General features: G+C 41.6%; 1 protein-coding gene across 2 annotated transcripts in view; it reads left to right on the plus strand.

Moving 5' to 3' along the window:
* Window positions 1–464: 464 nt before the first annotated feature.
* Window positions 465–25,281, plus strand: part of GALNT11 (polypeptide N-acetylgalactosaminyltransferase 11) — a 48,338-nt gene continuing 23,521 nt past the window's right edge. Inside the window, exons 1-4 of one of the 2 annotated variants that reach the window (XM_069006366.1) lie at window positions 465–548; window positions 16,237–16,569; window positions 20,774–20,897; window positions 22,243–22,409. In XM_069006366.1, the coding sequence (XP_068862467.1) occupies window positions 16,275–16,569; window positions 20,774–20,897; window positions 22,243–22,409 (586 nt within the window). In that variant the 5' untranslated portion in view covers window positions 465–548; window positions 16,237–16,274. Of the gene's footprint in view, window positions 549–7,421; window positions 7,521–16,236; window positions 16,570–20,773; window positions 20,898–22,242; window positions 22,410–25,281 lie in introns of those variants that run through there. The other variant, XM_069006365.1, reaches the window with a different exon arrangement.

A 25,281-nucleotide genomic window follows, 5' to 3' on the forward strand; every position in this document is an offset into this window, starting at 1 on the left:
CTGGAGACATTCCAAAACCACCTGGACACTCTTCTGTCCCCGGCTCCAGGTGACCCTGCCTTGGCAGGGCGGTTGGGCTGGATGGGATCTCCAGACATCCCTTCCAATCCAAACAATTCTGTGACTCTGTACTTCCAGGGGCCACTTAAGGCCGAAAAGCCCGAAACAAATACCTTGAGGGGCTGGAAAAGGCTTTAATCGGCACAGAGAGCTGCCAGACACCGTGCAAGCCCGCTGGGACGAGCAGACATACACAGCGAATCTGAAGGGAGGAGGGGAGCGAAAGCCGCACATCCACAGCCCTGCACTCCTGATGGCCCTCACAGCTCGGCAAAAGGGATGCAGGACACATGCTCGCAGCCGCTCGGCTCTCCCCCTCAAGGCTCGCCATGTTCTCCGGCTGCCCCTGCTCCGCCTGTCATGGCGGCTGCGGAGGAGGAGGAAGAGGAGGAGAATGGGGAGGAGAAGGAGGAGGAGGCAGCGGTCACATGGCGCCAGCGCCGCCACAGCGGGCGCGGGGCGGGCGAAGGGGCGATGCCGCCGCCGCGGTGAGTGCGGGGCTGTGCGGGACACGGGCCGTGGTGGCGGCGTGAGGGGGGGCGGCCCCGGCGGGGGAACCGGCGCCGGGGTGAGGGGCAGCCCGGGGGTGGGGAACGGGGCCAGCGGCGGTATTGGGCTCTCTGTACACGATGGTGTTTGGTCGTAGATTGGATTCGATGATCTCAGAGGTCTTTTCCAACCTAATTGATTGTGCGATTCTGTTTTCCCGCCTGCCCTGAGGCAGCGGTTCCTGAGCCCCAGAGGCGGGTCCGCTCCAGGACTGCCCCGGTTCGGGTCTCGGGTGAGATGACAGCGGGAGGCTGCCCCGGCCGGGTCCCCGCCTGACCCGGTCCCCTGCTGAGGGCTCCTGGTTTAACCTGACCCCGAGGGGAGACCGAGGAGCTGCAGCGGGTTGTGCTACACGGGATGGGAGATAACGTAATTACTGTTTTTTAGTCTTTAAATGCATGTGAAGGGGCAGCAGCAGCACGCCTGCAGGTAGACTGAAACTCTGCAAATCTGACCCGAAATGTGAGGATCGGTACGTGTTGGTGTTGCTGGCGCTGCTCCGTTCATTGATTCGTTTGTAGGGCGAGATCAGGCATTGCTTTTTGGAGCGCTGTGTGACCCCGTGGTGTATTAAAGCTTTCTTATTTTTATGAAAGGGAAATTTATTTTAAAACCGTTTCTTCCCCCCTCCGCTCCCCCCTTGTTCTTCAGTTTATACTTATATGCAACACTGAGGCTTCTCTCTTCCTTTTAGCAAGTATGTGTTATTCTTTGTGGCTGGTCTCCAGCCCTTCTAGTCAGTTCATTATTACCATGTGGTATTTTTCTTTTTTGTATGTGTGCGTTAAAGCTTATAAGGAAAGCTGTAGCAGAACATACTGAAGCAAATGGACTGTCTCAAAGTTACTTGCAAGGCAGAATAAAGTTTCTCTGGTCCCTTGCTTGCAAGAAAACAGACAAATTTGAATAAGCCACCAAAAGCCCTGTGCTACTGGCAGTGGGGAGCTTAGCAGATCAGAATTCCGTGCTGTAATGTGGTACTGGAAGCAAACATTGTGTTTAGAATCCACCTTTCCAGACAGCTACTTCACCTTTGTTCACTTCCTCACAGGTGTCAGCCTTAAAACCGCTGTTGAAAGTAATTAGAGCACTGATGCTCTCCATTACAGCATGTCTGCCAAGCTGTATCCTCAGGTGTTTTTAATATCAGTTGCAGGGCAGCCGCAGTAGACCTTACCGAACTTTATTACATAATTAATGTGCAGTCCCTGCTCTTCCAAAGAAAAAAATAAAATGTCACGACCTGGCTTTGTTGCTGTTCTGTAAACCATCAGTGTTTTCTCCATTTGGTCCAGAGTATTTGGAGCATTGCTTTATGTTCAAAGGAAGGGTGAAATCTCTCGGTTCCAGCACAGTGATTGTGCAGGTGGGCAGGGTTGTTAACACTGCTAACATGCTTTGTTTTTCCCTGGAAAATGCATTTCAACATAAGATCAAATGCCTTCTCTCCTTAGAAAGAGTACTCTGGTAGTCTGTAAGTGATATTAAGTATTCTTGCATGCTTTATGAGCTAGCTTTTTTTTTCTTTCCTATGGATGTCATCTTAATAGGAAACTATACCCAGGTATTTCTGATTAGCTTAAGCTGATCCAAGTGCAGGCTGTGCCCAGGAAAGGATGGTACCCACCTCTTCCTGACAGTGTGTTTCTGCCGTGCTACCCTGTAGAGGACCTCTAAATATGTGAAATAGTCCAGCTGGGATTCCTAGGCCTGATTTTAGACCAGCATAAATGGCCAGGTGGTTCCAGATAAGAGGCTTTTGATTAACAAGCAATTGGCCTCCCCTGGTAGAACTCTCTGAAGAACTGCATGCCTTCTGCATAAGCTTTTCCTCATCTCTGGGTTAGATAAGCTCCTGCAGAGTTTTAGGAGCTCTTCTGCAGCAGGGAAGGAAAGAAATAACAGTGCAGCTCTAATGAGCCTTCATCTCCCAGCCTCAGATGAGGATGCCAGCAGGCAAAGTGGCATTTGTTCTTCTGTAAGAGAGTCTGACTGCAGATTTCAGGGCCTGTGGCCTGGCTTCTAATCACATTCTCAGAGGCTGGAAATCAATACTGCATTATGCATGGGAGTAACTCTGGATAGGGTTTCTGAAAAGCTTCTGTATGACAGTAGTTTATGAGAATGGGTGAATCTGATTATCATTTTCAGTGATGTAAAGTAGCAGTAGGTGTGATTGAAGCATTTTAGGAGGCAGAAAGCCCAGAAGCAGCAGGGCAAGGGAAATAAAGGTAAATTATTGGTATTTTGAAAATTTATCTACACAAATTAGGCTTCTTCACAGTAAGTGATGGAAACCCCCAGTTATTTAATGGTGGGTATGGGGCATGTGTGTAGTGTGTGGTCACATGGATGAGGTTAGAATTGTCTGAGCAGAAAGTAAAAGTGGGGATTTTGGATCTTCCAGTGAGAAAGAACAGGGTACTGTGGGGGTGAAAAGAACAGAGGCAGGATGGTTCTTTGGTTACATTCCTTGAAGGTCCTGTAGAACAGTTGCAGTCTGAGCAGCCAGCAAGCTGAGTTTGACAGTGTGGCAGCTGTGTGTTGATAACCTGAAGGAGAGAAGTAAAGGGAGATGTCCACTGAAGGGAAAAAGTAAAACTTCTAAGATTACAATCATTCTTTTTTGTGACTGTTGTTTGTCAACTTCCTAAACAGTTCCATCTCCCTGGCTAGGTGATACTACAGCTACAGGTGTCCCCAAAATCAAGCAATTTCCAAAAATCAAGCAGTTGCTTGCTGTTGCAGAGCAAAAGTGAGTTTTCGTATTTCAAGTGCAGAAATGAATTTGTTTTTTCTTTCTCAAAAAGTATTACAGAGGTGAACTCTGATTCAATCCCTGTTAGAGTGTGGGAGGCAGATGAACTGTCTTCTTATCTAAGGTTTCCTTTCAAAACATATGGTGGTTTATGGAGATGAAAGCATCTGCTGTTGCAGCTACTGTGTTAATGTATAAAGTACTGTCAGTGGTAAGGCCTCAGCTGTTCAACCAGCGTTTTGCAGCATGAGTAAAAGCATTTGTTTAGCTCTCTTTGTGTAAGTCAATAGTATGCACCACATCCTTCAGCCACGTTCTAGCATGTTTCTCATGTGAGTCAGCATTGTGTAAGAATTAGTGTAAATTCCCTGTTTGAAAACTCTGTAAAAACTAGAACTACATTGCAGCAAAAAAGGCGGAAAAATAGGAAGCTGATTGTACTGTTTCATTCAAGAATTGACTTCAAGTATACTAAATTTCTGATATTTTGTTGTAAGAACTTCTGAACTTATTCCCTGAGATGTGAAAATATGCTAAGTCTGTAGATTAAATGATGGTGTTACTGAAATGTAGAGTACGAAGTGAAGTGCCTGTAAAAGTGTGTTGCATGTGTTGTATCTCAGCCTTTTCTTGTGCAGTCTGGCTTGGCAGCCTGATCCTTTGCATGTTTGAAACTGGAACACAGTGCTCAGGGGTGAATCAGCTTTTCCACTGCTGACACTGACTAGAGACCCCTGATGCAGGAACCTCAGGATTTGGTGCTGCCTGCTCTGTGCTTTAGAGTGTGAGCAAGAAGAAATTGTGCAGGCCAGCGAGGAGTCCAGAGCCAATATCCAATATCCCATAGTGCTCGTGGGTCTTTGATGTCTTTGTGGCTCCGAGTTCAGTTGGGAGCAGGTGAGCTGTTGTGGTTTTCTGTCTCATGGCAGTAGTGCCGTTGCAAGTTCTGCATTTCTGAGCCTGAAGTTTGCTCTGACTGACAAGTTTTACCTTATCAGCTCTTCTACAGAGACTGTTCACATTCATGCTCCATCCTCTCTTGCCATGGAACAGGACAAAAGTAACTCTTGCTGCTCAAGAGGGAAGGAATATGTGCACGAAGAAATGCTGCAGAGTGGCTGTTTGGGGGGTACCTGCCCATCTGCAATAACTTTTTGTCATTCCTAAGACTTCAACTATGGAGACACTGTGCCATTTAAGAAGTCAGGTTTTAAATTGACAGGCTAAGCTAATAAACTTGCAGAGGCATGCTGAAAGGAAGGTACCTCAGTGAAGGGTTGCTATGTGCCAAACTGGTTTAAGCAATTACTTAATGAATGATAGAAGCATGTTCGTGGAGGTCTTCTTAGTTTGTGTAAAACCATCCAAATGTTGCTTGGCTAAATGACACAGATTTTCTTGTGCAGACAAGGATTAAATTGGGTGCTTTAAACCTCGGAGGTGGCCTTAATTAAAACACAGATACTTTTCCAGGAAGCACAAACTATCCTGTTTTGATTCAAAACCTCTCATGAATCAATCTTTGTATGTATTTTGACTATTTTGCAAATTCCTGAAGCATAACATCAAGAACAAAGGATGCCACTGTCTCTAATACTTCTCATATTTGTAATTGAGTATGTTTTCTAGAAGTGTTTCCTTTAGTTTTCCATTTCCTGGAATACCTTAATTTTGTCAGTTAGCATGTATCTCTTATCTCTGGTGTCAGCAGATGTCGAGACTCATCACCTATGAACCAAGAGGTGGCCAAGTTTTGGATTGCACATTAACCTTCTGTGCAAGCAGAGTGTTGGGAGGCATGGCTCCTACTGAAGTGGGAAAATGTATTTTTGGTCTGCTATTCATTTTGTTGCAACATCCATGATTTCAACATCAAAATCCAGTTTCCCATCAGAAACACTGGCAATAGATAAGTAGAAGAAAAGTGACCAAGAGGGGATGGAAAAGGAGTGGTCCACAACTCTTTCCTCAAAGGGATTTCTTGGGAGAAGGAAAGATTGAGTCTGTAAGATCACAGAGAAGGAATGAAAGACTAAGGAAATTAATTTTTGGCATAACTTGTAGAAATTTGCTCTCCTTACAGGCAGTGTACGATCTAGTTCTGCTATTGACTTCTTTTAATCCAACAATTAAACTGTTTGCCTTACTGCATCAGGAGAGAGCAGAGACATTGAGTTGATGAGAATCTCATCAAAATCTGCAGCAAAACAAATACTTCAACCAGAGTGTCCCTTGGCTCGATCTGGTACCTGTCCTGGTGCAGTCAGGGAGTTGGAGAGAGAACACAAAGTAGGTTTATATCCTTAGGATTACTCTCTTTTATTAATGTCTGGAGACATTTGTGAGAAGATAAAAGACATAGAGAAAAACCTGTGTGCAGAAAATACTTTAAACTTCTGATGAGAAAATGAATCCAAAGCAAGAAGATTGCAGGGTTTTGGTTTATCTCAGAATTTCTTACTGGGGAAAAAATGAAAGTTCCAAATGGCATGGATACTGCGGACTTTGTGCTAAAGCTTGGAGTGAAAAACTCCAAATTATGTTTGTTTCTAGACATGAGAAATGCAGATGGACATTGAATTCAACTCATGCTTTTGGTATTTTTTCCCTTCTACTTTTTATTTTTTTTTTTAAATAGCCATCCACATGGCAAAACACAGGACATGGTATATTGAGGAAATCTCTAAGAAAGTGCCATCTCTTAATAGCATGGAGAAATGTAACAGGGTTAGGAACTCTGAGCAGTTTAGAATGAGTTAAATATTTTCCTGTTAGAGGCAATCTAGGGATTTAAACTGTAACTTGTTTTAACCTCACTCCTAATTCTGGGGCTACATTTCATCTATTGTTTATAATTTTGTTTGTGTTTTGTTTTTGTTGTTTGGGGTTTTTTAAACAAATAAAGCCTTATGCTTATATCAGTTACTCAAGCTCTATAAAGATGTTTGATCCTGGTCTGACTAAAAAAAGTATTTCTATGTAAATTTCTGCCTATTGAAAAGGAAAACCCTGCAGAAGGAGAAATGAAGTAGATTTGTATGATTTGTGGGGAGTAGGCACGGAGATCTAGGAATTCTGTAATCTGATGCTGCAGAGTAAGATGCAATGTAACCATTCTCATTAAGGAGTTTCCAATTCTGTAGTACAAATAGTAACATAATTGCAGTGGTTTTGCATTTTCTACATGTTCGGGTAGAGTCTTTGGAAGTTTCTAGTGTGAGTCGGCGGATGCCTTTTATGTCCTTTTTTGTATCCAGCTGTTGATTTCAGTACTGAGTTCTGCACAAGTGGATGGTAGATGTCTTCTGGGAGCTACTGCAGAACTTGTGCCAAGTGCAGTTTCCATGGTTAGTAGTCACAGGTTTAAAACCAACTGGTCAACCCCACTTTTTACCACTGTCCTACTCAAAAGTACTTTAGTGAGGTCTGTTTTGTTGACAGACCTTCTGCCAGCTTTTTTGTCAGAAGGGTTGCACAAGTGAAGTCTGATTTTTTTTTTTTTTTTTTCTTTTTTAAGAATTCGAAAATGTGGTTTTGCTTTTGTTGTAAAAGACTGGAAAAAAGCCCAAAGCACTTCTGTTGAAAATTTCTGAAGATGAATAGAATGCGTACCTAGAAAATTTCTGTCAAAATGTGGAAATCTCATGAAGTTACTAGTGATTTGGAAAATGACGAGTAAAGGAATTTTTGCACAACTTAATGATTATTTTCTCTAGCATTATTATTGTCTAGTCAGGATGAAGAATACCACTGATTGATTATGTGAGTGGCAGGAAAATGGCCATGTGTATATTGCCAAATCCATGGATTGACATGGATCATGCATCAGCTGAAAAAACATAATAAAAGAGATGTGAAAAATAATTGCCAACAAAAATATATTGATGCTTTTGGGGCAGTATATGCAGACAAAAGAGTGCATGCAGCATTGGTGTCCTCAGACCCATCCAAACTGGCCTGTTTTCCTAGAGAAATCTGTGCTTGTTACCCTATTCCCAGTCAGGACTTGCAAGCAACAAAGTGTTAAGTTTCTGGCTCAGCGGTTCATTGTTCCCTGGGAATGAAGACACCGACTGGATCTGGCTGCTGCTGCAGTCAATGTGCTCTCCTGTGTAACCTTGCACTGCTTTAGTGCCGACTCCTCTGGAAAAAGGTGAGGGTTCTACAGTTCAGCTGTTCCTGCAGAAGTGTCGCTAATCTAATTATTTTGCATGAATCTGCATTTTTGTTGTTATTTCGGTGAGCTTTGCAGGCATAAAATGTGAGGAACAGCTAAGCAGATTTTAAACATTTAGAAAAGGTATTAAGCAGCTTATTTGTGGGTAGTTGACCTTGTAAGCTCTCTTACATTCTGCGTTTGTATATAGTGCTGAAGGGTTGTTAAACTAATATTTAGATGCATGGATCTTTAATGTGAGGGATGCATTGAAGAACAACTTGTGGGGTGTTTAACCTCGCTGTTTGCTAAGCTCTGTGAAGAAGGAAAGGCTGTATTGCAAAATGCATTTCTTTGGAGACATTCTGGCTTCTTTCAGAGCTGACTTTACTGATGAAAAGAAAATCTCGCTGTTTGAATTAGTAGAAAGTATTTATTAGCAACAAAAAAGGCAGAAGGTATTTTTAGGACTCCGGGAATGGCATGACATGTATTTGTGTGCCAGATGGCTTAAAGGAACATGCAGCTGAGCAGCCTACAGAGCGTTTGTCAGGGGGATAGGTAAGAATTTCTTTCTTATAACGGTGCTTTGGGAAATAAGAAGGATTTTTTTGGAGGGGAATGAGGACACTGCAGCAGCATGGAACTGTCTGCTGTATTGCACTTATTTACCCAGAGCTGGGCACTAGGATTTTGCTAAGCTCACATTTCTAATCCAAGAGTACTTGTTTTCTCCAAGCAGGCTGGACTATTATGTTACTTTTCTTGATGCAACATTGTACCACTGGTTGTAACTGGGTATTCTTTTCAGCTGTTGGTTAACATGAGATCTTGGCTTAAACAAGTTTTTCTTTCCAAAACTTTTAACTGCTTTTCCCACTAAAATTGTGTCCTTAAATTAGAGCCCTCATTAAATATTCTCTCTTCATGGAGTGGGAGTAATACGTGGGGAGAAAGGTACCCTTTATCAGTAAGGAAAAGACCCAATATGTTTTATTGTTGACAAAAGGGTGGAAGGTGTTAGGGCAGAAGATACTTGAGCATTTCTTTAAGGGAGCTTTTGAAATGCAAGTGGATAAAGGAGGAATTTCACATTTTTATTATAAAAAAGCCAAAGTGTTTGTATACACTCTTGTATGGCAGCCTACTTAAGTAAAGATTTTTTTACTGGAGTTGAGAAATTCCAAAAAGCTTGGTAAGCAAAGTTATGTTACTAGAGGAGGCATTTTAATGTATAGTTCACAGATTTGAAAATGATACTGTGCAATATTTAGATATCTCTTGTTAAAGCCCAAAAACTGAAATACAAATCAGTATATGAGTGAGTCATTTGACACTGGAAAAATAGTAAGGACTCAGAACCTAAAGACCTAAGAAGATGAATTACTAAATTTGTCCTAAAACACTTAAAGCTTTTCAGACTTCGTATAGTCATAGTTTCATAGGTCTTGAACGATTCATGCAACTAATCTATGTGCCTTTCTTTATCTTTAAAATATAATGAATATTATTGGTATTTTAAGATTATCTGTAAACTGTTGCTCAAGATTTTGTATTCATTCCAGGAGGATTTATTTTAGGTGGCATGACAGGGATTTGTGTATCTATGCTGAAATGACTAAACTGTTGGCTCTCAAAGCTTTGAAAGTTGAATTTAGAAGGGACTTGCAGAGGCTAATTAAAAATAGATCTTAATGTGTCATCTCATTAAAATGAATGAGAACAGTGGTCTTATGCAAGAGGACCTGTGGTCCACAGGATATTTCTGTGAATGAGAGTTGGTGTGACTGAACATTAACATTAACATGATTTAACATTAGTCTTTTTTAGTTCTTTCTTTCTCCTACCTTGCACCTCACTAAATAGCCTGGGTCTGTTTTCTTGGTAACATCCCTGTAGGTAGCAACAGGCTGCTATTTTAGTTCTCATCCCAAAGCCGTCTCTTCTGCAGGCTGAAGGAGCCCAGCATGCTCAGTTCTCACAGGGAAAGTGTTCCAGCCTGTGACCATCTAGGTGGCCTTTCACTGAACTCACTCCAGTTTCCTGATGTCTGTCTTGTACTGGCAAATTCCTCCTTAGGCACTGTTCTCTGCCGGTGGTCTCAGGGAGCAGTGGAATTGCACCCCTGCATCAGCTGGCTGTGCTCCTGTGGGTTCATCGCTCAGCTCTCTTTGCTGCAGGGTTGTGCTTAGCCAGACCTTGGCTGGTCCTTCTCTGCAGAGCTGTTCCTCAGGCTGTGCCAGCAGCCATGGAAGTTGTCTGTCCCAGGTGCAGGACTTGGCATCTGTCCTTGCTGAATGTCATGATTTAGATTCCTATAGGCCCAACCTGTCTTTGCATGAGTAGTTACCTGCCTGTATTCTGTCAAAAGGAGCCACTTAATTCATAAAGCGCAATCACCCATCCCTCTGTAAGGTCAAAAATTAATGGTTGTTTTTAATTAAAAACAAACTGGCAGGTAGATCCAATTTAGTAATTAAACAATCCTGTAAGACTTTTTTTAAGGAGGAGTTAAATTGGCTTGTGCTTAGATTCTGGAGCACACAAAACACTTTATTTTGAAGTGTCTATTACTTCTGTTCTGGCTGTGTGGATGTCGCTCCTAGTGATGTGTGTTGGATCCGAAGCAAAAGCTGCCCGAAGTGTCCCTTTTTCATCTTGCTGGTCTATTAACTGTGACTTTCCCAGAAGAGAGAGATTGTAATGCAAAGATTGCCTGGAAAAAAATAATTCTTGTGAAAGTGCAGAAGGTGTGTGAATGACATCTCTGTGTGTTATTGCAGTACTACTTCCTAACCTGGCTTCTGTTCATTGCACTGGTAATGCTGTTGTTTGATAGTGATTCAACCAGTAAATTGGAAAGCCTATTCATGGGTAGCTATAACATGTTGGAGGCCAAGAAATGTAGAAAGAGTTAAGGCTGTTAAAAGACCAAAGCTGCATTTGTGAGTAGTGTTATTTTATATTTGTGTGTTCTGCTCTCTTCAAAAAATAAGAAAGTAAAAATTAGAAGCATCTATAGAAGATCATGCAGCAAATTATCCTAAAACTCTGTAGCAAGATAAAGTAGTTCAATGGTTTGGGGTTTTTTTTACTGGAATGCTTTTTAAAAATAAAGATTGTACACATCTGTTCCTTGCCTCAGTATAGTTCCAAAATACACAGGTATTCTTGCAGGGGACCTGGGTAGTATGAGTTGTGTGTCTGTCTTTTCCTTTTTTTTTTTTTTAGAGGAAAAGCTGTTCTTGGAAAAACTACAAGCAGACTTTAAGGTTGTCTCAAATAATTTTTACTCCTATTTCAAAAATCTTGAGGTTAGTCTGATCCTCTGTTTGACCTCTGACAAACATGAGTTCTGGCACAGTTATGAAATATCTACTCATACGGTGTGTTTACTAAACTGTTGAGGTTAATCCAAGCAGATGTCAGTGCTTAAGCAGTGGCAGGTCATAGAGTCTGTAGCAAATATTGCTCATTAAGCCAAAATATTGTGGAGTGCGGTTGACGTTTTTGCTTCCTTTAAAAATATCCAAGGCCAACACATTGGGCCAGTGTTACTGAGAGCTGCACAGATTACTAACAACAAATCCTGCTGGGCTGTTGGGGGGAATACAGTTGTATCCTTGTTGGGCCAGTTATTAAATGAATGTAAATGTTCCTGGGTTTGATGTAAGAAATGAATGTCATGGTGGTGGTGTAAGGCTGCTAAAAGAAGCTACTGTGACATGAAATGCCTCTTGCACAGTAAGTTCTGCAGCTCAGGTCTGGCAGGTGGGCTCCTGGAGAGTTTTTCAGCTTTGGGATTGATTGAATTTGAGAGACGTTTACTGAGTTACTAATATTTAACCTTTATAGTTCTCTTAAAAAAAAATCAATTATTTACTACTTGTGCAAGGAACTGAGACTTATGTACTGGAATTCGTGGAAATTAGAGGGCAGTATTTTACTCCTGGCATTTCTGGCATGTCGGTCTGCAAACTCAGTTCCAAGGCTTTGCCAAAGGAAAACTGTCAGGCAATAAATATATGACAGTCAAAACAGAACAACAAGAGAGACACTGAAAAGGCTGAATGTTTGGTTAGGAATTCTCAGAATACTGTGCCTTTCAGTCTTGGTCTCTTCTAAGCTGATGCTGATGGAGGCAGCTTCTAAAATATGTTTTTTCCTTTCTTGCTTCCAAACTGGATTGTAATTTCCTGATGTAGGAGATACTGCCACCTTGGATGATTTATGTTTGTCATGTTGAAGTGTCCCTGGATTCCTGGGCACACCAGAGTGAACAGCCATGAACTCCATCCATCTCTAGGGCATGGCAATGACTGCCTGTAAAATACTTAAAGGTGTTATCATTTATTACTTGCTCTGGAAGCTCCTATCTTGCCAAGGGAAAAGAAATGCCTTCTGTTTAGTTGTCTACTACTTGAGTTTTTGGAAAGGAGAATTGTTTGAGGTGTTTTTTACTTTTGGCAGCGGTATTACTTTTCAGAAATGAAGGGGAGATGCGTAATAGACCCTTCAAGCCTAGTCTCTTTCCAGTAAAATTTGTGATGAACTGTGAAACAAGTCTTCTTGCTATGTTTAAATCATAGATTATTCTTTTGTGGCATTTAGTGGTTTTGTTTGCACTAGAATAAATAAATAGAAAAGGGTTTTAACTGTACTGTCCAAATAGCAATTTATTGGTGACTGGATTCATTGTTACAGTATTGCATATGTGAAAATTATTCTTATGAGCCCACTGACATGGTTATCTGAATAATACAATTCTGCTTTTTCTGATTTCAGTTGTTTCTATCTAACTGTTCAAACCTGCCAGCTGTGCTTGCATTAGCAGAGCTTTAGGCTGTTGAGTTAAAAATACATGTAATCTGTTTTTCTCATGCAGTGTGTATCAGGGCTGAGAAAGATCCTAATACTTTGGATTTGAAAGGCATGTCCTTTGCATCTCCTGTATTCAGGAACAGGTTTTCTCTATTTAAGAAAAAAAAGTGAGAAAAACTAAAGAAGGATTTGGCTTTACTTAAGTTTCAAAATCCTGCTTGGAGAAACCAACTGGGAGAGGATGGATGTTTAAGACACTCATCAAGGTATTATCACCTTCCGTAGGCTGAGATAGTCATTGGGTAAATTGGCAAAATGTATTTCCTAGAAGGCTTCACAGCACTGGAGAGCAAAGGAATCAGGACAAAGTAAGACTTTTATTCACTGTGTCTACATGGAAGGAAGTCATGGATAGGGAGATGGATGAGGTAAGAATCAAGGGTTGAGTCTCAGGCTCCATGAACTGAGTGTTTCCTCCTGTATCCTTGTGACCAGCTGCAGTCTCCTCTCCTTCTCCCTCTGGCACTTACCAAAGTGGTTATTCTTTTGTTGCACACTGAAATGAGTGGAGGGATTCTTGTTTGTTGGTATGGTGAGGAGAGGCAGAGATACATTAATGTGATTGTGCTTTGTATGCGTAGAAGTGTAGGGCTGGAAAGGTTCCTCAGGGCAGATCCCAAGCAGGACTGACACGGCTGAAGACTTGGAAACCTCCTCTGGCCTAAACCACATCTGTAAGAAGTCAGTCAACTGAAAACTGTCTAAAACTGGAGCGTGCAGCTCTGACACAGATCATGACTCTGCTCAAATGGTAGAAGTGGTTGAAATCCAAAGGACAGTGTTTCTTTAAATACATATATATTTTGGTTAATAAGGTAAACTAATAAGCCTCAATGTGCTTTTCATACACAGAGTTAACTTTTTTTCCATTCTTCCTTCAGAATTGTCTAACTAGTGTCTGTATTTTCCTGCCAAATAAATTACCAAGTGTCTTGGTTGAATAGCAAGGTACTGAACTGTGCATTGTGGAGGTTCTGTAATTTGATTTAAATGCAGTATTTCAACATCTTTATCATTTTACAAAATACCAAAATAGTGAAGGAGAGGAAAAAAAGGTGAAGCAAATCTAGCAAGGATCAGGTGGAAATATTTGGTTTATTTAGCTATGGTTTGCATTTATTACTTTTGTAGCAGTAGCCAAGCATGAGCTTTTAGCCTGTTCAGAGAGCTCTCTGGAGATAGAAGGGATGTACAGCAATGTCCTCACTCTGGTGATTAGTAATTTATTCCTTCCTCTTTAATCTGAGTGTGCCTGATGTCAGTCACAGCAGACTTTAACCTTACTGTGGGTGGAAGTGCCACAGCAGCAGGTGTAGCTCTGAGCTATGAAAGAGATGCAAGGAACTAGGGAAATACTTAATCCATGAGGAATTCTGCTCTGTGTGCCTGTCTTCTGACTGTTACCAGAGATAGAATAGATTATGTTTGGTTTTTTTCTGTGCAAGCTGCAGTGTAGTGTATCCTTAAACAACTCTGACATGAAATGGTTCCTTCTCTGTTATAGTAATCTTTATCTTACTAGGACAGTTCTGTTCCGAAGTGTCAGTGCATGTTAGGATTGTCCATCTGTGTTACCATAGTGAATGGAAAAACACCTCCAGCAGTTTTTGAGGAGCAGTATGTTAGGCTTGGACAAATCTTACAGCAGATGACCTTCTGGTGGCCATGCAAAAAGAACCTGGCAAGCACCCAGATCCTCTTTTATGGAGAAGCATTAGTTGTCTGCAGACCGCCAAGCAACAAGAAGTATTATAATGAGAGGATATAATTGTTTATCTGCTCTTGCTCCTCTGCAGCCTCATGTGCTTTTTCTGAGCCAAGCTTCACCTTGGTATGATTGTGTTAGCACAGGGTGTGAGGTGCTGGGGATTGATCATCTATACTTCTCTAACTGGTAAACCTATTCTGCTAGCTAAAACAAGGATTTTCTTAAATCATTTCTGCTCCAGAGCATTCGGTGCCTGACTAATTTCATGGCTTTGCAGTTCAGCAGTGAGATTTCTGTGTGACAGAGAGCCAGTTTCACAGAGAGTGCAATTCATCTGTATGCACAGGGTCAGCCTGAGATTTAAACCCTGCGTAAGACCTTTTTAAGCTCCCTGGTCTCAACTGCTGCATAGATTGTTGCCTTGCAGGAGTGAGGGAGTTTGACATGGTAAGAACAAATTATTTTTGAGGAGGGTGCTTTTTGGTTTTTTTGCTTTACACTGTGGATATTTTATTCTTGGGAGATGATGACCTGCTGGCATCTGGGAAATGCAAGCTTGAATTTTGACTTATATTCTTTTTGGATGCAAGTCACTAAGGACTCAGAATTACATTACCAAAGTACATGGTGTCTTTATAATGTTCTTTGAGATCATTAACAGCTTCTACCTTTATTTAGTAGTTTCCCATATTAAGAAAGAATAATTTTTTTGTACTCATAAAAGTTCTGGTTTGTTCTTTGCCACCCTGACCTGAAGACTTCTGGTGGTTTCTGACTTTTTGAGTAGTTTGAAAAATGTGTCAGGGTAAATGATTGACTCCCACCCCAATATTTGTTTTCTTAGAACAAAATTTTTGCTAATTAAAGGTGATTAAATTATTTCCTGACTTTTTGTTACTGTTCAACCAGTACTGTGTTACTTGTTGTGGTTACATAGTGATGAAAGAAAATCAAATTCTTTGAGTCAGTGTTTTTTTTCCCCATGAGTTTGGGGAACTGATCTGTATAGTTTTTAAGGCTTGGGGGGATTTTTTTGTTAGTGTGGGGGTTTTTTGTGTGTTGTTTGGGGTTTTTGTTTTGTTGGTTTTGGTTGGTTTTGTTGGGTTTCTTTTGCAGGGTGGGGGGAGGGTGTTGAGCTTTTTTTAGATTTGGGGAACTCCAGAAAGTCTACCCAGTTCTCCAGGCCCATAAATAAAATATTTTCATCAGCTTCATTTGCTTCACTTCACAGTTTTGCTTATGACAGTAATTTTCAATATAACTTGGGAAAATTGTGGATGTCTAAAGTAAAACTCTAGTCTGGTTTCCTTCCAGCTCTAGATAAGCATCTTCTCCAGGGAATATGAAAGCTTTTCGGGAGCCTGCAGAGGCCTGGAGGAACCCAGTAAATTACTTTAGAGCTTTTTCTTCTTTCCCTATCCCCTGTTTTCTTTCTGTGGAGAAGATTATCTGTAGATGCGACTGTCTTGGTGCTGTGTGCTGTTCAATTGTACCCCATGTTTTGTGGAACTCCTGGGACACTCATGATGGCTGTTCTTAAATTTGGGGCAAGAAGAACTGAACTATGTGGCTTTTTTGAATCTGTATTCTCTCATTCCATGCTTTAGGATAGGATCTGAACTACAAAAATGGATACATGTGGACCTACTCTTGGGCAACTGGGTCAGAGTGGCCCTGCATCAGCAAGGGGGTTGGACAAGGTGACCTCCAGATGTCCCTTCCAGCCAAAACAATTCAGTGAAGAATCAATTCTCTGTGTATAGTATATTTAATTATATAGTTATAGGTTTAATTAAAGGCAGGCATACTAGAAATATACTGTTGTGGAACAGAGATAAGTATATAACTATTCTGAGGAAAATTAATAATTTTTATCTTTAATTTTGGTCTGTCACTGGGCTCTTAGTGATTGTTTGCTCCATGTTTTGAAGCAGTGGTATCCACATTAAATGTGAAAACTGGTCATGTTTACTTTTTGAATGGGTGAATGAAAAGGGATTCACTTCGTAAGGTCTGTGCTTAAAGTTTAAGTTCTAAAAATCTCTTAACTAACCTATAGAATGTATTTCCTAATGTATAAGGTAACAGGCAGCACTCCCAAAATGTGTTTTCACTCTTTTTCAGGTAATTGAGAATGGGCCCTCAACGATGCTGAGTCTACAATGGGAAGTGTCACACTTCGCTATTTCTGCTATGGGTGCCTCTTCACATCTGTGACCTGGACACTTCTGCTCTTTGTTTATTTCAACTTCAGTGAAGAGAACCAACCCTTCAAGAATGTGCCCATCAAGGGGCTGGAACCTCAGAGGCCATTTCCAAAAAAATTCTACCCCCGTTTTACACGGGGGCCAGTTAATATACCTGAATTGCAACAGAAAGAGAATAAGATAGGAAACTCTTTTGGAAATCATATCCAGGACCCAGTTAAGGGGGAGATAGAATTCTCTCCTGAAATGGGTAAGTGGTTTTCAGTGTTGGTGACAAACTTAGTAAAACAACAGAAGAAATGAGATAGTGTTCTGTAAAAAAAATCTCAAGGGAAAGTGTATAATGAAGAAATTTTGTTAGTTAAAATACAGATGGCACTCATGGCTCTTTTCATTAGGAATTACTTAAAATTTATTCTACAGCGCTTAATCCAAAATACACTCTTTCTAGCATTTGCATCTATGCTGGGTCAGTGCTGATGAGGACTGGGTTATAGCACGGGTCTGCCCTTGATGAACTAAATCTTGCTTTTGGAAGGTTCAGTGTGTGCTTGTTTCATATCTTACTCCTGTATTAATTGGGCTCAAATACATAAGTTAATTAGCTACAGAAAAACTACTTACATGCAGTAATTAATAATAGTTTGATATCAATAAACAATGAAGAGGACCCATTGATTTGAAGAATGTGCTTGGAGTATGACTTAATCTATAAGAAATGCGTGTAGGACAAACTTAAAATGCGAGATTGAGATGACAATGGTTAGAGCCAAATCCTACTTACTTTGTACCAGAAAAGGTCTGTATGTTTCACTAGAGTATGTTTCATCGGTGAGGTGATTTAGTTCTGTGTTCCAAATTAAAATGCTTTTTGTATTCAAGTGCTTACAGCATATTCACTGCTGTTTTTAGATGTGCAAACAGGCATATTGTGTACTGGCTTAAAACTTGGTTTGAGTCTGGAGGCGAGAGCTGGGTGTTATGGCAGAGTGTTGGGGTGTTGGTTTCTGCTGCTGCTTTGGGAAATACAGCACAGAAACCTTCATAGCCAGAGTTTAAGACTCAGATCTCAGTGAAGTCCACTGTCATGAGTGTGGATGAATGGTGAATCATGAGCTTAGTGAGTTTATACAACTTAACCAAACTTCACTTTCTGAGTTGGTCATTAGACTTGTGTGGATATGTTAGAAAAATGGCAGTTCATGTTGCCCTGTGGCATTATAAGTGTTTATCAGTTCACTGCAAAAAGCCTGAGCTCCAAGCGAGGTGAAGGCCAGTCCAGAGGTGGCCATTTCTTTTCCACTCTTCAGTATGGGCCAGGAAAGAAATGGAGCTTTTTAACTGAGAAGTCCTTTGATCTTCAAATCAAATGACTGGTTTGGTTGGTGAAAGCCAAGTGGAATTACAGTGCCAGGATAAATTCTATGTCAATCATCAGGAGGCAGCTCTTAAGATGAGGTGTTGTAGGAAAGGGCTTCCTGTCTGTCTAGGTTAGGACAGTGATAAACATGCAAAGCAAAAAAAAGCAAAACAAATTAAAAGAAAGTTGGTGTATGGTAGTCAAAATCAAACTGTCATCTGGTAGGTCAATCTATCTTTTTTTTCTTTCATTAATCTGTGAGAACCATGTAACACTGCTGAAGTAAAGCCTAAACTGAGGTTTTGATTGCAAACCCCTTGTTTTCCAAGAGTTTCTGTCTGCTCTTTGAACTGAAATTTTTCAGGCCTTTTGCATGCATTTGATACTGTTCTTCATGAGAAGGTTTTAAAAATATTAGAACTCCTTAAATATATTAATAAGATCAGAAAAATGTAGTTAGTGGTTGACTATGGATGGATTGTAGAATGAAACATTTGGGGTGTGTTTTAAGCGCGTGCTTGGTATGAAGAAAACATTTTAAGGTGACCACAGCACACTGTGCCACTGATAATGCCAGAATGACGGAGCTGGGTGTCTGAACTGACCAGCTGAAGACCTTCCTTTGGGAATGGATGTGGTTCATAGGAGGACTGACTGACCCCTTTTAGGCTGCTGGTGCTGGGGGAGTGACACTGCCTCTGTAAAGAGACCTCATTCCTACCCCCACGATGCAGCTCATCCGCAGTGGGAGCACTCACCCGTGAGCAGGACAGCCAGTCATGAGACACTCTGTGGGTGTGTCCCATGTATCTCACAGATATCGCAGCCCAGCACTTCCCACTCGGTCCTGTACAAATGTCAGGGCATTTACTCTTGAGCTGTTTGATAGTGCAGCTGCATTGCCATTGCTGAACTCAGGACTGAGAGCCACAGGGTGGTAAATGTAAATGGTGGGAATGTGGATGCATGGAATTCCCTCCAGAAGGTCACCTGATAGCTGTAGGTAGACTTTGTAATTGAGACACAGTTGGGCTCTGAAGGCCCAGATGAATTACTTGTTTTGAAGCTTTTTTCCATTTCAAACTTTAAAAATTACTTTTCTTTTGTGTTTAACCCAACTAATTTTCTCCAGGCTCAGGATCAGCTGGCTTTTGCATAGCTGGTGAAAACTGGAGAACACGAGGTGTGGAGACAGGCTGAGAGGATTGAGTTTATTCTGCCTCAGAGAGAATGCTGAGGGGTGAGATTTATTGCTGTCAGCAGCAGCTGAGTGGGAGGCTGTAGGAAGATGGAGGCAGACTCCTTCCATAGTGCATGGGATTCTGATAAGAAATTGGAGTGAGGGGATTTCAGTTATGGAAGAGGAAAAACATTTTCAGTGTGATGGTGGTCAAATGCTTGAACAGGGAGATAAGAGCTTGTAGAATCTCCATCTTTGGAGATACCGAAGGCTTTCAAAACTCAACTGCACTGGTCCTGAGTAACCTGATCTAGCTGGATCTGCTTTTGGGAAGGAGATTAGACCAGGTGTCCGTTTCAATCTGAATTAGTCTGAGAAAGCATGGAACATTTTCCTGGATATATGGTAGCATTAATGAGGAACCCTCTTGTTTTCTGCAGATTTTGAATGATATGGAGATGATGGGCAGGTTAGAAAGAGATAACTGACATGATCCTTGCTCACTTCTTGTACTGAGATTTCAGTGAAATTGCCTGTAGCTTGAAAATAACTGAAGAGAAGGCATCTCATTCTGTGCAGCCAGCTGAATAGAGGCAATAAAAAATAATCACTCTGCTGCCTATATTGTTGTAGAAGTGGCTGGAGGCACAGGTGGTGGCAGACACCAGCTGTCTTTCCCTCACAGAGTTGTGTGAAGTGCCACACTGGTTTGGTTCTATTCACACTGGTAGGTACGTGGCTCAGTGAGAAAAGCCTGTGGCACCGAGTCAAGGCAGGCAGGATGATGCCTTTTCCTGGTCTTAAAATCAAGAGTCAAACACGGTTAGAAGGGGAAAAGGGATTTTACCTTGGTATTTATTTTAAGGATCCTTAGGTGCACACATCCAGGTCATACGCATCGAGATGCACCCCGCCGAGTCTATCCGTGTCTCACCGTTTTTCCCGTCCCCGACATTGGGTATAACATTATAGGTTTTACTAATTAGCAGATCTATCAAAGATTCCCCAATGAGAGGCTCAAGTGAGCCCCCTCCCCAAGGAACCTTCCCCTGGATGGTTCTATCTTGGTTTACAGAATGTGTTCTGGAGAGGACCTTGGGCTCTGGGGCACACTGATCTCTACCTACGAAGCTTCTAAAATGTTTTGTCTCTTAGCTTAACAAACAAGTCCAAGAATGTAGGCAAAAAGCACTAGGAGTACAGAAGTTGTAAAAAGGTATAACAGGGGTATAAAAGAAAAGGCAAAAATCTTCATGGCATCAGGATGGCATTGAAAATTTCATCTTGGCTTATAGCAGTACATTTCCTGATACCAACTTCTTCTGCCATGCTTAGTAACAGTTGCCACTTCTGTTAAAATAATCAATGAACAGCAGCTCTGGTGGTGATTTACTTGCTGTCAAAGTCCCAGGTGAGATAAAAAAAAGTTTACAGTTCTTGCGTAGCTATTTTTATTACCACAGACTTCAGAACTGCATTAAATTTGAGCTGCTATTGTGAGGTTTTTTCTACCATTCTAAATGTATTTCCTCTCTCAAAAATCCCATTACAGACCTGTCACCTGTTGGGATAGATCCTGATTCATTGTATGCCAAAGTCTAGCCTCTTTTGCTTGTTTGATGTTGGGTTTAGGTGGTGCTGTGAATTAGAGGCCATGTGAGTGAAGGGAGGCAATAAACACGGTGGAGCCAGCAGTCTTTGGAGAAGGATTTAACTTTATTAACAGCTGCTAAGTGCTGCCTGTTTGTGGGAGGGAGAAGAAATAGTTGCACAAATACACACTTTGCAAAACCAGAGGGGTTTTTAAGAATATAATGGACTTTAGAAGAGGTTAAAGTGTAAGTTTCAATCCTTGATTTCTTTCAAATGGTGTTTTTGAGACTGTTAGCTGATCTAGGCATGTTACTTTTGCAGGAATGATTTTTAATGAAGAAGATCAGGAAGTGAGAGACTTGGGCTATCAGAAGCATGCTTTCAATATGCTTATCAGCAATCGACTGGGATACCACAGGGAGGTGCCTGATACAAGAGATGCAAAGTAGGTGCTGAATTTTGGAGAGAACGTGGTATAGTTTCATGTGCTCAATGGCTTGTTACACCTGATGTAGTATTTAATATTTTTGGTATAGCATTTCTGTCATACACTGTTTCATCTTCATGTGTTGCTGAAGGTGGATTTTTCAGCTATTTAACAGGAGTGCTTGAGGCTAGAGTTTTTATTCTTTGGTCTTTTCTGTCTTTTTTGACTGAATATTGTTTCTGGAGATCTAATTTTTTTTATCAACTGCTAAAGGTACGTGATAGATTGTGCACTGCTCTGAATATTTTCTATTAAAGAGCAGATATTTTTCTATAATCTATCTGGTGCATGTAGTGAGGGGAACAACTCACCTCTAGCAACAATAAGTCCCAACACTGAAAAATAAATAAACCTGCGTCTATTTTTCTACTGGTTTCTCTGGTCTGGGTAAATGTAATGAATTGTACTGCTGATATGTCTCTCCCAGAACTGAGCTCATTCAGAATAAATGAAAGCTTTTCTTCTATACTTTCAGGTTTTCATTTATATTTTCTTATGTTTATTGGATCCCCCAGCCTGGCACCTTCATATGGCATTAATTGGTGATACTGTGCCCTATTATAAGTAAGGACAAGCTTTGAAAATAAGAAGAAATAATGATCTTTTGCTTTGAGTGGGATTCAGCTTGAAGATTAAGATGCTTAGATAACTGCTTGTTAGTCAGTTGTTTCTGCTTTTATTATAATTAGCAGAGATCCAGTCAGTGCAGTTAATGAAGCATGCAGAGCTCTTCAGCTGACAAAACACACTTGACAGCCTTAGGGTGAGCTGAACACTATTTAGACTGCACTGACAGCAGTGACTAGACTTAAGTGTCTTAATCTGCCCTCTGAATCCCAGCCTTGGTTGTGTAAATAGGTTTTTAGCACCAGTGGAAGTTTTCTGGGTATCCAACTTGTCTCCAGCAGCCTGCCAATAAAGCTATGGTATTTTTGTGGGCCTCATGTCATATTTGTGCTTCTTGTACATGTCTGAGCTACCTCATGGTACTAGACAGTGTTTTGACAGCTGAAACAAGCCCTCACTATCTTCTGTTCTCTGTCTTGAGGATCTCTGGTTCTTCCCACCTCAGTCCATGATATCCTCTGTAACACAAGCAGCAGTGTTGAGTGTGTATTATGTGGAGAGTAACTTACTATGCTGAGCCCGCTATAGCTGTTACATGTCAGGGCTCGTTATGTTCACGTTAGGGGTTCCTCCTACACATTTAATGTTTGCTTGTTATTTATGAAGTTTCAGCAATGACCCAGCTCTGTGGAAACCCCTCTGTAAATAGTGACGACGACTCTATTCCTGTTTGTAGATGCAGAGCGAAGTCCTACCCTGCTGATCTGCCCTCTGCCAGTGTCGTGATCTGTTTCTACAATGAGGCACTCTCAGCCCTGCTCCGCACAGTGCACAGCGTCCTGGACCGCACCCCCGCTCACCTCCTGCACGAAATCATTCTGGTGGATGACAACAGTGAATTGGGTGAGAGACCCTTTCAGGAATGTTAACTTCTGGGCCTTCCTGTGCTTTATTGACTGATCAAAATAAATAGTGGAAGTTGTGATGCAAAACCAATTTGTACTGCAGCCCATCTCCAGAAAGTGCCAGCCAGTAGGGATGTGTGGTGTCCTGAGATGCCCAAGGTGACATCCTCTTTGCCACTGGTGCTATTTTACTGATGAGCTTTGTATCATACCGGCTTCAACATTCAAAATCAGGTTTTGAAGCTACTAGTCACAGACTCAAAGAATGTTAGGGGGCTGGAAGGGGCCTTAAAGATCATCCAGTTCCAACCCCTGCTGCCGTGGGCAGGGGCATCTCCTGCTAGACCAGATTGCTCAAGGCCCTGTTCAACCTGGCCTTGAATGCTTCCAGGAATGGGACATCCACAACCTCCCTGAGCAACCTGTTCCAGTGTCTCACAACCCTCACAGAATATAATTTCTAACTATAGAATATCTAACCTAAATTTCCTTTCTTTCACTTTGTACCAATTACTCCTTTTGCTGTCACTACAGTTCCTGATGATGAGTCCCTCCCCAGATTCCCTGTAGGGTTCCTGCAGATATAGGAAGGTTGCAATGAAGTCTCCACAAAACCTTCTCTTCTCCAGGCTGAGCAGCCCCAACTTTCCCCTGCCTTCACAAGGGAGGTGCTCCGCTCCGCTTATGCCCGGTCTTGCACACACTGATGAGTGGTGGTCATGAAGCAGTTGTGTATAGTTTGGGTTTTCTTGGGCTTGGGCTGCTCAGGTGCTCAGAGCAGATGACAGAGAGGCCACTACTCGCTGTGAATGCATCTGAAAGGTGCTGGAGGCACACAGACACACCCGGCTGCAGTCTTGCGGATGGGTTGCTGTGCCACTATGGAAACAGTGCCGTGTTTTGTACTTGCTCAGCGTTTCGGACCAGCAGCGTGCTGGGGCCGGAGCTCAGCGTGGCCGGGAGGGCTCTGCGTGGCTCTCGAACAGCCTCTTGTGGCCGCCCCGGCAGCGGCTGTCCTGCCTCTGGGAGCAGCCTCTGCTCCCGCAGGCACGCAGGGGCCCTGGAGGGGTAGACCCTGCAGAGTTGCTTTGCTCCTGTTGAAGGATTGCTGCTTTTTCTCTCGATCGACAGACAAGGCAAAGACAGACACACAATTCAAGCGTGGCCCTCCAAAAGCCCTTCATTTTGGCCCTTCACCTGCCTGGTGAGGAATGTGTTAGCATAGCAGTTCTTACCAGCAGGACTCTGCAAGTTCCCTGCTCACCTCTATACAAGTCCACAGTTTTTTGCATTTTAAAAATGAGTTTTAGATTGTATTTTTATTTAATATAAATATTTATATAATTTTAGCTCCCTTGGTCTCATTGTTTGGCTTCTGGTTTAAGGTCTCACTAGCTCTAAGAGACTGATTAGGTATGTCTGCTGTAGAATGGCATTCTCTTGTTATGCTGGAAGTTGATTTCTCTGAGGTTGGATCAAATGTTGAAATACAAGAGATAACAAAGATCGAACACTCTTCCTTGCTAAGATAAGAATGTGTAATATTTAAAAGCTTGTTTTGTTTTGTGTTTTGGGAACATATGCCTTTCTATGAAGTGTCTTGTGCAATTTGTTTTGTATTCAGAACTTGCCTTACTTCAAAACTCAGTCTTTTGAATGTGAGGATGCATTTGATTGATGCCTGTGTTGAGGCAGTAATACCATCACTCTTCCGGTCTGTTGTTAAATTGAAGCAATTAGCAAAGTTGCTAATTTGAACCAAATTAAGTTCAAAACATTCAAGTAGTTATTTTTTGTCTTTCTGACTTCAAATGAACTTGTTCTGAAGCCAAAGGCAGAAGGAGGTATTGTTTATACACAGAATTACTGCTCTTGATGCTAATGATCCTATATTTTTACTGCTGCTTAATTTTAAGGGATGGATTCTTATAGCAGAAGAACAGCAAAGATGGTTTGGGGTCTGAGGAAATGGATAGAAACTTTGGCTGTGCTATAGATCTCATGAGCTTGGGCAGATTGCTTGATCTTTATGCCCCTTTGTTTTGTTTTTTAATTAAAGATTAATTTTCCTTCCATTGCCTGCTTTCTGAAGTGGTGTTTTGGGTGAAATTCTCTCTAGTTCTTCACTTGTAAATATGGGAGCTGCGCTACGCATCTGTGCTGTTGTGCAAACCTTGGACCATTGCACCTAATTTTGCCTCAAAAAGCTTCTTAGACTCAATCATCAGCAGTCTTACTAGCTGAGCAGGAATTGCCGTGGCTCAGCTGAGCCCACTGTTGTATTTTTTTTCCATTCCCTGAAAGGCAGGATTTCTTTTTCTGATATAGCTTCTTTCTCCCTGATTTAGCCTTAACCTGTTATAGCCTTAGCCTGAGGATATGTTTTGAAGGCTGTTACTGGAGGCATTCTTCTGTGTAGAAGGAGAGATTGAAGAACAGAAAAGGAGCCAATTGTCTGCAACTCAGTACTTAAAAATAGTTTAAAAAAAATAACACTCCAGATTCCCATCCCAGGTCCCATTTTGCCTTTGTTGCGTAGATATGGAGGAAGGTAATGCCTAAAGTAATTTTTGAAGACTGGCTAAAGGGGAGCAATTCTCTCCTTGGAGCAAAATTTCTCAGACAGGCTATATTGAAGGAATTTTTTGGGTTATATCAGAAGTAATCAGTGTTCCCAGTGGACATGAGGGCAGCACACAAAAACCCATCAACAACACAATTCCCAAAACTTCATAGTGAAACAAATCTGCCTGTTGAGGATGATCTGTGATACAGGCACAGTTGCCAGCAGAATGCCATTTTGTGTGGATCAAAACTCTACTGGCTCTTACATTCTGCTGCTCAAGCTCATGTTGTGGACCTGGTTTAGC

Source organism: Aphelocoma coerulescens, chromosome 2 (assembly GCF_041296385.1).
Source record: "Aphelocoma coerulescens isolate FSJ_1873_10779 chromosome 2, UR_Acoe_1.0, whole genome shotgun sequence".
Classification (NCBI taxonomy): domain Eukaryota; kingdom Metazoa; phylum Chordata; class Aves; order Passeriformes; family Corvidae; genus Aphelocoma; species Aphelocoma coerulescens.